The 13,463-nt window shown below is 35.2% G+C and overlaps 1 protein-coding gene across 1 annotated transcript; it reads left to right on the plus strand.

Moving 5' to 3' along the window:
- LOC144432830 (cytochrome P450 1A1-like) lies at window positions 1-11,987 on the plus strand. Its single transcript, XM_078121124.1, has 5 exons — window positions 1-375; window positions 4,646-4,921; window positions 5,409-5,591; window positions 9,287-9,547; window positions 10,584-11,987. The coding sequence occupies exons 1-5, from the start codon at window positions 192-194 to the stop codon at window positions 11,180-11,182; spliced, it is 1,503 nt and encodes a 500-aa protein (XP_077977250.1). The 5' UTR covers window positions 1-191; the 3' UTR covers window positions 11,183-11,987.
- Window positions 11,988-13,463: the final 1,476 nt, after the last annotated feature.

The following is a 13,463-nucleotide window of genomic DNA, read 5'->3' on the forward strand; positions in this document are numbered from 1 at the left end:
TGTACCAGTGGTTTTAGCATTAGTTCTGTGCAGGTTTTTGTTTAGCCGTGCTCTTGACGTTGCCTTTTTAGTAGTACGTCATCAAGTGACTGAGTTAACCAAAATCATTAGTTTCGTGCTATTCTTGACCGTATACTATACATTTGTATCGTCGATGAAACGTACACTCTGGACATTGTCAAAAGAAAAACATGTTAACCGAGGTCGCACTGGTAGCTTGCTCGATCGCTTTCATACTATTTGCATGGATGTCAAACAGCCGTAAATTACCTAAAACCTACCCTAAAGGTCCAGCTGGTTGGCCAGTGATCGGTAACTTACTACAACTTGGATCACAACCACACTTGAAGCTGACTGAATGGAGTCGACAGTATGGTAAGGACCGAAACAGTTCAAACATATCATAAATTACTGTCCTTCACAGCTACCTCACAGTTCACATGTGTATACACTGTATCTTTTTATTTTAAATTATTATCATATTGTAGACATTCTCCGGATATCAAAATGGATAAACCGTCCGGTACACCACATCACAACTTTAATTTACCTAGACAGAAATCCAGGGTAATGTAATATGACGGCCTCGTGACTCGTGTTTCGTGATTCGGTTTATTCTGATGTATTTTCACGAGCAAAATACGGCGGCAGAATAAACCAAATCACTCGTGAAAATAACTTCTGTATGACCTACCATCCATTGCGAGCGAGGCCGTGGGGTTCTGTTTTTATATTATTATATATGTACTCCAAACGTAATAATATAGAAAATGACAAACATCACTGCGTAATGATTTGGGGTCACCACCCAACATCAGCTGTAACCTTTTGACACTGTTCCTATTGTTGTGCAAATTACGTGTACATTGTAAAGTAGTCAGTTCGTCGATATTTGTAAGAGAATAACGGGGATTTTTATGAATTAACTCTCCAAATCCTTTGAAAACCGACTGGAAAGTGCACTTAATAGTCTAGTACAACTAATAGTTTCATTATGTAGATAATTTATTTTCTAATAACTATCATCATAGCGGTAGCGTTCGCGTCCGGTTCGGAGCGGAGGCAGACAAATCTGTGTAATCTATGTAAAATTGACACAAATCCGTGTAACTGTGTGTACGTGTAAGCTGCAGACGCGTGACGACAGTTGACGATTCTTGGTTTTCGTGGTCGATGTCAGTTTAAAATGACATACAGTAATGAATTTGCTTTAAAACTGTTTCATAGAAGAGTACAGTTATCCAGTGGAAACGTTTAGTATACCTGATACCTTCGATACATTACTAAACATCAAGATCGATAATGTTTACATACGGAAAGTAGTTGAAGTGTTGTTTTCTTGTTTGCAGTGAAAATACCCAACTAATTTGCATAGTTATTTGATAGGTAAGCGACTAATTTGCATAGTTATTTGATACTTCAGAACTTGGCGATGGTCGAGAGAAATAGTGGAATACTTTATGAACCGACAAAAAATTGTTCAAAAAGTGTGTAACAACAGGGAAGACGCGTATGTGCATTAAAACAAATGCATTAATTTGCTTTTTTCATCAGGAATTGGTTTTGCTTTAAGATCTATTTTGTCTCAATTTATCTCATTTGCATAGCCAGCATTGAAAATACCGGTTTTATTTCTGACTGTACATTACTTGAACATACACAGTGGTACATATGTAATAATTATGTAATATGTTGTGAACTACTTACTTGCCTATATGTCTGATGAGCGAGTTCACAACATATGGATAAAATGGATCCAGACCAAATGAACCCAAAGCAAGCAACACCAGGTTAAAATCAAGTAAATCAGAATTAGACTTTATGTTAGAGTGGAAAACTGTCATGAAATTAAATATTGATAGTTCTAATCAGTTTAACGAAAAATGCACACGTCTGGTTTTTGATATAGATACATGGGGTTTATTACTATAAATAGTAATCCTATCATTGTTCACTCATGATACACGATTTTCGGTTTTGGGGCGATATATTAAGTTGGTTCGTATATTGATGATTTCAAAGTGTAAGTGCTAGACAAACCTCTTTGCTTTGTAATTTCAAATTTCATTTGCATAATGAAATTTATGACTAGGCATTATCTTATACAGATAATTAGGTATTCACATCACATAAACCAGATGTATGCTAAACGTCTGCCACAAGCCAATCAGAGTATAGATATTTTGCACATTACCTGATTGAGACATTCTTAGTGATCATACATGTGTGTATCACTTAGTTTGTAAATTTCATTTTTTATAGAATGTTTAATTACCCTAACCAGATATAATTATAAAGGGCATACATACATACATCAGTGTGTGTATACCAGATTAATATAAAATTTTAAACTCATACTTTTCCGTGCCTAATGGTTGAAAATTAATAATAATAAATGTAAATGACTCATTGAAATGAACAGAATGAGGAAGAAACTTTATAAGACACTGTATTTTGTTATCATCAACAAATATTTCAAATTATTTGAAATTTGAAGCTTGTGTTATTAAAATAATGCACATTTACATAAATCATTAATTACACAAAAGTGAATCATTAAATTACAGACAAGTTAGGTTTGTTGTTAATGTTGATTCCAAATCTTTAAATTACGGAGCTTTTATTCTATTGTAGTTATTGTCTAATTAATGACAATTATTAATTCTGCACATTGCTAAGTAGATTAAAAAGCTACATAGAGAAATATTATCAGATACTTTGGCTTTGTTATCATCAATGTATGTACCAAATTATGTAAAAAAAATGTTGGGGCTCGTATAATTACCGAAAATAATTAATAATGCAAATTACCCATGATTAAAAGCTCATCAAAAGGATTTATACATCACATGCACTCTTTTTCTATCAATGTAGGTATGACATTATATGAAATTTGAGGCATGTCCTATTAAGATATTGCCTAATTAGCAAAACATTTCTTTATTCAAAAACAGCATAGTCATGCATGTTTCCTAAAACCTAATATTGTCTATCAAGTACCCTAAAGAAGATGTGCATCAAAATAATTTGAATTGAGCAACCCAATTTTTTAGAAAATGATGACATAGATAGACACATACAGACAGACAGACAGACAGACAGACAGACAGACACTTGCACACAAAGACATCACCATACTCTACCCTTCCCTTACAAAAGGTAAAATGTACACACATCATATCAAGACTTATGCGCTTTATATAGTATGAATATCATACAATGAAGTATATATAAAACACCATCTGCTATATACTACAGTGTTCACATCAAATAAAGCTATATGCACACATCATATAAAGATATCTACACATCACACTAGGTTATTACCCGATATGACCTCTACATGTAACATTCCTTGTATCAATGTGAGTGTTGTTTCTGCACCATGGCGACTCGTGACATGTTGCATAAATGGCACAAATGGTGACATGGTAAACAAAGGGGTGATATCGGATAATAACAAATTTATCATATAGGTATGCCCAGGAATTCTAAGACGGGAAATAAAATGTGAACAGTCTGATATGCACTTCGTGCATTGTGTAACTGTGCTGACTGTGTCACCCTGCTTTGGTGAAATGCTTAAATGATCGTCAATTTTTAACAGATTTTGGAGTAAATTTTCATAATTATTTTGAAATACGACTTTGTTAGCAGTGTAGATTCGCTAAAATTTTCAGAATTTCAAAATGCCTTCATATGTTAATAAAACTAGATGGTCGAGCAATCGTAACTCTCTGTAGTAGTAGTAGTAGTAGTAGTAGTAGTAGTAGTAGTATAGTAGTAGTAGTGGTAGTAGTAGTAGTAGTAGTAGTAGTAGTAGTAGTAGTAGTGGTAGTAGTAGTAGTAGTGGTAGTAGTAGTAGTAGTGGTAGTAGTAGTAGTAGTGGTAGTAGTGGTAGTAGTAGTAGTAGTAGTGGTAGTAGTGGTAGTAGTAGTAGTAGTAGTAGTGGTAGTAGTGGTAGTAGTAGTAGTAGTAGTAGTAGTGGTAGTAGTAGTAGTAGTAGTAGTAGTAGTAGTAGTTCGTTATTGTGGTACAGTGTAGCACACACATGGTCATGGTAGTGGGTGGATTACAGTCGCATTAGAGTACCATTGCAAATTGCACGAACCTGTACAATGCAATATAATTTGTAGTTTAATCTAAAATAACATCATTTGGGTATAGATATTTCATTTATTTTGAATGATGTGTGAATGTGTCACTATAGCCATATGCAATGACATCGACGGAGAAGATCGGCCACCATTTTTCTTGTTTATGTTTATGTTTGTTTATGTTTGGAATCGCCATGTTTTGTCTAATATCAGAAGTGATATTTCACGTTAAACGTCAACAAGGACATTGACCTCGGCATAGGTATATGATAAAGTTCTGTACACACTCGTCACATAAAGTTGCATGTACATATTATATAAAGATGTGTACACATCATACAATTGAACGAAGTGGTCAATGTGTAGTTTAGTCATGGACTATTAAAATCAACTGTGGTGTTCCATAGATATGGTAAGAGATAAGGATAACTATTTCTGGGCATGACAATATAAAGTATATTTAGTTAAAAGGTAAGCACTTAGCTTGGAACATGGTAGATGTGGTCATGCTAAAAGTGATCATTTTTCGCATTATTTATTGATTTTAGGGGCTGTGTACAGTTTGAACCTCTTCAAAACGCGTGTCGTGGTCTTGAATTCTTACAAGGTGTTATCTGAAGCTATGGTTGATGAAAAGTCGGACTTTGCTGGTCGTCCACGTAATTTCCTAACCTGGAAGATGTGGACTGAGTGTAAAGAGGTCACCTTTATGGATCACTGTGAACTTTGGAAAGTTTTGCGGAAGGTTACATACACTGCTTTGCGTGCAGGCGGTAAAGAGAGGTGGAGTGAGGTCATTACAACGGAAGTAGACAAGCTTATAGGTAAGATATATTTCCTACAGAGGGGGCTGGAAGGGGTACAGAGCGTGATCGGTAAAAAAGAAACAACTGTGATAATTACCTTACCTCCATTGTGTACACGTCGATCGTGTGGCTGTTCATATTTTCAACTCGCCGTAACTTTCACAAAAATTCATCATTTTAGATACTATGAAAGCGAAAATCTCGATTGATATTACTTCCTCCTTGCTACAAGAATCAATTGTTGAATTATTGATAGGATTTCTGATTTTTCGGCGATTTTGTGAATAACACTTTACCCTCAGGTCGTAAATATCGGTCATGTTGTTCGCCCATTTCTTTTGTCGCCACTTGGGGCTAATAACTAACAGCCGATATGCAAATTAGTTAGTATATTTTCAAAAGTTTCAAATTATGTAATTTTAGCTATATGCATACTATACTACTAGAAATTGCATGATTAGTTAGTGTCAATCTCTGATATTTGTCTGGTACCCTTGACTCACAGAAAAGCTCGTAGAGAGAGGAAGCTCTGATTTCGATCCCCATTTGCCATTGAGTTTGATTGCATTCAATACGATATCTCAACTAGTTCAAGGGCATACCTATGACGAAGACGATCAAGAATTTCTTGACTTTATAGAGTCGAATGTAGAAACATTTCGTTATTTTGCAGAAGCCTCTCCCGTAGGTAAGTCACCTGTGGTTCTTCCTTTATATGCTACCTTGTTAATAGCAAGTAGTTGATAAAACTTTCACTAAAGTGAAACAAAGAACCTGCTGTTTTTTCTTTGTAGTTAACTTATTCAAAGTTGGTGGTCATTTCAAGCGTATATGGTTGCTCGCCAAAAAGTAAAATACACCAAAACTTCAGTACAGAAATAAATATCATTACATACATTAAAAGCACTGAACAAAATTCCCGAAAACACAGACGAATCTAAAACCTATACACTTAAATATACAATTATATACCATTACCAGTACACTGATAAATCTTCAAAGCCAAAACCAAGTTGAACTGGTGAAAGGCACATGGTTTTAATACTAGATATGCATGCACACAACGATTAATATGTTGTTATTTGTCAAACACCGTTTCATATCTTGCTGGGAGAGGTCATTTTTTCGGTTAAAACGGCGAATCGTTATCAAAATAGTTCATTTGAAAATAAAATCGCATACTATACGCATATACTGTTGAGCCTAATATCACACGGCCATCTCCCTGATGACTGCTATGCAGTTGTTTACAGTTCAGCCTTAACTTTATCATCCAACCAATGGATTTTGATATTTGATATCCGAGTTTAGGAATTGATGTTTACGATCGCATGCGTCCGTCGTCTCCACAATTGTTGCCGTTCCTGGATTGAAATCTTGGTTTAAAACGTTGTTACAAAGTATACAGCGATGGTATTTAGCACGGTGACAGTGACAATAAATTTTAAATTCAGAATGCTGTGTATTGCTGAATTTTTAGTTGCCTGTGAGATTTATTTACAAGGAGATTGCCATGACCACGTGATACAACAAGTGAAATATATGGCCGTTGGTGAAACATAGGTTTGCATATCTGCAAGACTCTCTACCAATCAGAATACGACATTAATTAGTGACTTTGATCAATGATTTTCAAGATTTAGGCGACATGTTAAGATTGTATACTTAAAATTCCATGTAATTCAGTGCATACATAACAAAGCTTGTTGGTGCAGGTATTAGTTGTAGTGTGTAATTTGCATAATTAATGAATTTCAATAATTAGGCTATATCTTAAGAACTTAAGTTTCAAATTTTAGAAAATTTGGTATATCCATTAATAATGATAAAGTGCAAGTGTTTAATGCAGTTTACTGATTTTGTATTCATGAATTTCTCGTATTAAGGGACCAGTCAGTTTCTTTGGCCTGGGGGGGGGGGGCGGTGGATTGGTAGGGGGGTCACCCTGTTTTTGAAATTGGCAGTGGGGGGGATCATGCTGTTTTGAAAATTGTGGATAGGGGGGTCATTGTGTTTTAGATTGTGATGGAAGAAAAAAATCCTTTCTACAATGGCATATAGCCTTGTCTGAAATGTGGTACATGTCAATATTTGTTCTTGTCCCTGTTTCTTACATGAATTCTTTAACATTACTTATTAGTTCAAACCTAACTATACATATTCATATACATGTACCGGTATTACCTACCTAACACACTAGTTACAGAACATGTCATGCAAATGCTTGGCTGTTTCACAATCAATGCTTCGCTTATATTGCAGTTTGGGGCAAAAGTGAACTTGAAAGTTTCGTAATGGTAATTTTCATAGATAGTTTATAAATGAAGTTAATCTAAATTGCTCTACTCGTCATGCTATTGACACTACAAATCACCACATCTCACCAGATTCCAGTTTCTATTACACACTAGGTATTACCACCTAAAGTTCTCTAACATACTGGTGACTTTATCATACATGCAATATTAATGCCCCTATACACTAATATTACGTGTCCATTTTATGTGATATGAGAAACTCATTTAAAAACGTTTTACATTAGCTTTTCGAAGCTTGGAAATATTACCTCAAAGGTTATGAATAACCTTAACATTGCGTTAGTATCTCAAGCAAAAAACTCCAGATCTGCCAGGGGGAAACCCCAAGGACTCCCTCACCCCCAGAGGTCACTCATACATTCAACCAACAATCAGATGCATCAACAACCTTTTTACTGTCATAATGGTATTAAATATTTTCACCCTATTCTAATTTGATATGATATTGTCTTTTCAAGATCTGAAACGTTTGCCAAGATAGTCTAAAATTGCCTTAAACTCAAAATCTCCCCTACCAATGATACTACCATTATAGATGTGCTGACCTTTACTACATGTATATAATGATGCCATTTAAACTTTTTAAGAACATATTTCAACCCTTAGTGTAAGTTATAAAGAATAGTTTCTGATATTTGCTGTCTTGTAAAGCATGGATTAAGTTATTGCTTGAAATGGTCTAAATAGCCTAAATATTGGCTTTAAGAGTAAAAATCCTCCAGGGTTTCTAGAGGGAGACCCCCTCAGACCCCCCCCCCCACATGAGGTGGACATATCCCAGTCTCAAGCTCTTCCCCTCTTACTGTCAAGATGCTATCAAAGTATATTTCAAAAGTATGTAGTTGCTTTTAACATGTTGGTGTTGTCTTGTAAGGCTTTGAAATTATTGTCTGAAAGGGTCTGAATAGTCTCAAAATTGACTTTTCAGAGTTAAAAACCTCCAGGGCTTCTAGGGGAAGACCCCCTAGGACCCCCCCCCCCCCACATGAAGTGTACACATCCTAGTCTCAAGATCTTCCCCCTACCTCTTACTGTCAAGATCCTATCAAACTATATTTCAAAAATATTTCAACCTTATGTAGTTGCAATTTACATGTTGGTGCTGTCTTGTAAAGCTTGGAAATTATTTTCTGAAAATGTCTGAATAGTCTCAAAATTGACTTTTCAGAGTTAAAAACCTCCTGGGCTTCTAGGGGGAGACCTAATACCCTTCTCACGCTTTCCTACCTTTCACTGCCAAGATGCTATTAAACTCCTTTTCGAATATATTTACCCTGTGTAGTCAATAATTATAAATATGATAGTGCTAACCGGGATCTTATAAAGTAGATGCAAGACAGTCAAGCAGTCCACACTGAGTCACGATAAAAAATACCTGTCATGCGAATATTATATATGGGGGGGGGGTCATCATGTTTTAGAATTAAGTGATAGGGGGGGGGGTCAGCCTGTTTTTGGTTTTACAGATAGGGGGGGGGTCAGTGACTTTTTGTCGGCCCGATTTAAGAATCCACCGCCCCCCCCCCCCGGCTGGCGAAACTGACCGGTCCCTAATTAGGCTACATTACAATGTCGTTAAACTTAGGTTCATTCATTGGTGATAACAGTACACCTGTTGATATAATTTACTGCTTAAGTTTTTCTTTGTAATCAATAATTTTCATAATTGTTATTAATTAGGCAATATGTAAAAAGAATGCAAGTGTACAATTGCGTATGGTTCATATACATATAGTAACAAAGTAAACGTGTCCTTTGAAGATTGCTGGTGTAGCTATTTTAATGCTTCATTTACATAATTAATTATATTTAATGATTTTGAGATGTCTTAAGTTCGCACGCTTCAAATTTCATAAAGTTTGGTAAAATTTGCAGGGTATACCATATAATAGCTATGATATGTAGCTCAGGATCGTACACTCCAATTAATATATTTGGAACAAAATCAAAGCTTTGCTCCTATTTATATGTTATCGTTATTTCCACTCATTCAGAGAACCAAGCTGATGAAGTGCTATTATCGTTCTTTTCTCTCTTAATATATACCCATGTGTTCTTAATTCAGACTATGCCGGATGGCTGAAACCATTCTTTAAAGTACAACTTGATAGATTGCAGAAAGCAGCATCCCATCGTATCAAGTATATGGAAAACAGACTGAGGGCACGTAAAGAACAGTTTAACAGTGCGAACCCCCCACGTGATGGAATTGATGTGATGTTACTGACACAAGAAAAGTATCAGAATAATCCTACAGCTGGTATTTCAGCAGACGACTTTGATGACAGAGTTGTTTTACAAAATGTGATGGACCTATTTTCTGGAGGTGAGTTGTATATATTTGAGGATTTCAGGAGTGATATGAGAATTAAAACAGTTTACAATTATGCAAGATTTTGGTCTACTATCCATACGTTTCATTTTTTCTTTTAAGTTCATATACTCATGAACACTTATTTAGAGTATTTTACCTTACAATATACGACTACTGATGAATGGTGAACATGTTAAATAAACTAAAATGCTATACCTTACAAAGTTTGAATAGGAATATGTTTTCCCAAAAATCATGGGAAATAAATGTGTTGGCATATAAATCATACCATTTCGATTTACCCTTTTTACAGGACTACTTTATTTTAATAATGGGAGTTCAGTTCAAACAATAACTTTATCGTCCGTTTTGAAAGATAAATATAAAAGTACCTCATACCTACAAACTCTTCATGAAGGAAACGCTCAAAATTGTTGCAAATCGCGTGTGGTAAAATTACCTTAGGTGGCAACATTAATGTTCTAGAGTCATAGCTTACCGTCACAGTTACTGTAGTAGAATTTCGGTAAAGACTGATGCTGAACACGCAGAAACGCGGAAACAACCTACTGTTCCTGGTATTGTTTATGTAAGAATCACAGTTCAGAAAGTGGCACACAATATAATTCAAACGAATGCAAGAGATACGTATATTTAATTCACAGATTGTGCAAATATTATCTTTGCCCCTAGGAGGGCATTATATTTGTTGTCAATGTGTAAAATTGTATCTCCAGGATACTACCCATTCATAAACACGCAAATGTCCTTAATCCCCTTTGTGCCGAGTTATTTTGTCATTATTCTTTTGACAAATAACTTCTCTAGAAATAAGTAACTTTACGACCATTCTCTTATGCCTTTTAATACATTTCCACTGAAAGCATTGGTGTCATCCGATTTACAGACATGCGTACCTGAGTCCCACTCTACATTAACCGAATAACTATACAAAGTAGGGATATTTTCATCCAGTCAGGCCTATCAAAGGACAACTATAACTGACATTATAATATTTCCCTTTTTTAAATTTCTGGAATTTTCACAGGCACTGAAACTATCGAATCAACCTTAAAATGGTTTTTGATAGATATGATGCTGAATCCTGAAATACAGAAGAAAATCCACCAAGAAATCGATGACGTCGTTGGTGTTGATCGTCGTCCAGTGTATGCTGATCACGACAATTTACCTTATCTAAAGGCTGCCATGTATGAAACGCAGCGGTTACACACAGTATCGCCTCTAAGTGTATTACATCGCACTCTGTGCACAACATCTGTCAATGGATGTCAAATTCCTGATGACACCATCATCATCCCAAATCATTGGGCCATAGATCACGATCCAGATGTTTTCAAAGATCCGTATATTTACAGACCAGAGCGATTTATTGATCCTAACACGGGTAGATGTGTCTCTTTTAGTGAAATGAATTTTACACCATTTGGTATGGGTAGACGAGTATGTCTTGGAGAAATGCTTGCAAGAATGGAGTATTTCCTGATTGCTGCTCGTTTGCTGCATCAATTTGAAGTAAAGGTGTCCCCTAGTCATGGTGAACCTTCCACAGAGGGCATATTCACTGCAGCTTACGGGCCCAAACCATTCAAAATGCTTGTAGAAAATAGAAATGTCAGTATCTAGACTTACTAAACTGAATTTCGTAAGGTATTGAACTAGGACAATATATGATTATTCTCTGTATAATATTGCTACAGAGGCAAGCTGTTTTACAGGCTGTGGATCCCTACATATAGCTTGTAACACATGTACAAAACTGACATTTCAAGTGAGCTTTCAATTAGGATAATTACCCAACATTCATACGATTTTTACACCATATGCTAAGGCACCATAATTACTCGAGAATACACTTAATAACTCAAACGTCACAGGGTTGTGTTTTGCCAACATGCTTCGTTGATTCAGATAGGGTTCATCTCTCATCTCGAGCTTGTTGCTAATTTTATATTGACAAGCATTGTTTGTCTACATTTACAATCATAGTCTTCAATGTTATTTTTAAAAACGTAGCCATTTCTAGACATGTGTAAAATGTATGAACAGTTAATAGACTATAGAATTCGAAGTACGGCCATACTTAATGCAGTCAAGCTTTAATATAGTGTTAGATCAGAAATACCGTGTGTATATTAAATTTCTCCTCGGATTTGAAGATATTACTGAATCATTGAAATTCAAACTCTCCTTGTAAGGTTAATCTCTCATAAAGTAGCGTATATATCATATGGTATATACCATTTCCATTTACTTGAACATCCGCAATTTGGTAATACAACGTTAGGTAGATATACATATGTATAAACGGCTCTCTCTGAAATGTTAAGATTCTGTACGATTTTTAAAGCTGACTGAGAATTAATAGAAAGCTGCTCATGTTGGTCTACTTTCACTATTCACAAACTAATCACAATATGATATGATTACATTGGTGTAAACAATAACTTTTATCATTTATCAAGTTTTACTTCGTGACCTTAGTGGTGTAACGTTCAAATGATTGAAATGTTAAGGTATATTTAAAAATATAAGAGGATAGTCTTTTCTTTGTCAAGAGGAATAAAAAGGAATCAACTAGCACGTGTTTAACTATGTATGTATGTATGTATGTATGTATGTATGTATGTATGTATGTATGTATGTATGTATATATGTATGTATGTATGTATGTATGTGTGTGTATGTATGTATGTATGTATGTATGTATGTATGTATGTATGTATGTATGTATATGTGTATGTATGTATGTATGTATGTATGTATGTATGTATGTATGTATGTGCGTATGTATGTATGTATGTATGTATGTATGTATGTATACATGTATGTATGTATGTATGTATGTATGTATGTATATATGTATATTTGCATGCATGTATTCATATTCATATTCATATTCATATTCATTGTATTGACGAATTCTTCCTTAGAAATTGAGGGAAATATTTACGAAATTCGTCAGTGTATGGATAACAACATGCTTGCACTTAATGATGGCAAGACAGAGGTAATAAAATTCTCCTCGAAGTTTGGAAATGGGGACGGGCCACGGGAGTGCGACATACAAGTTGGGAGTGCCATAGTTCATTCTTCTTCGATTGTTCGAGACCTTGGTGTCACACTTGATGCATCAATGACAATGACATCTCACATTGCTAGTATATGTAAGTCAGCGTCCTTTGCTCTTTGGAAAATAGGAAAAATCCGTAATCTTTTAGATCAACAGTCCACAGAAAAATTAGTGCATGCGTTCGTTACATCTCGACTTGACTACTGTAATTCTCTACTTTATGGCCTGCCAGATTATCAAATCCATAAGCTCCAGTCAATTCAGAATGCTGCTGCACGCCTAGTCATGAAAACACCCAGAAAACACCCATTACACCACACCAGTACTTCGTAATTTACATTGGCTGCCCATACAAAAACGGATAAAGTTCAAAATTCTATGTTTAACATACAAGGTTTTAAGTAACATGTCCCCTAGCCTGTTTATCTCAGAGAACTGTTAGAAATCCGTTCTTCTGGTCGTACCCTTCGTTCCTCTACCGAAGGTGCTCATACACTTCACCAGCCAATTGCCAACACTGTTTTTTTTATGGAGACAGGGCTTTTTCGATGTGTGCTCCGCGTCTCTGGAATCGGCTACCAGTTTCACTCCGTCTTAGCGTAAATATTGATGTTTTTAAATCAAATCTTAAGACACACCTTTTTATTGAATGAATGTATCTTATTGATGGTTTTTTAATTCTTTTTACAAAGTTGTGTGAAGCGCTTTGAGATGTTTTGTTTGTAAAGCGTTTTTAAAGAAATAAATATTATTATTATTATTATTATTATTATTATTATTATTATTATTAAAAGAACATTGCCAAAACAAAGAAACAGAAGTACAGTTAAATAA

Source organism: Glandiceps talaboti, chromosome 3 (assembly GCF_964340395.1).
Source record: "Glandiceps talaboti chromosome 3, keGlaTala1.1, whole genome shotgun sequence".
Classification (NCBI taxonomy): Eukaryota; Metazoa; Hemichordata; class Enteropneusta; family Spengelidae; genus Glandiceps; species Glandiceps talaboti.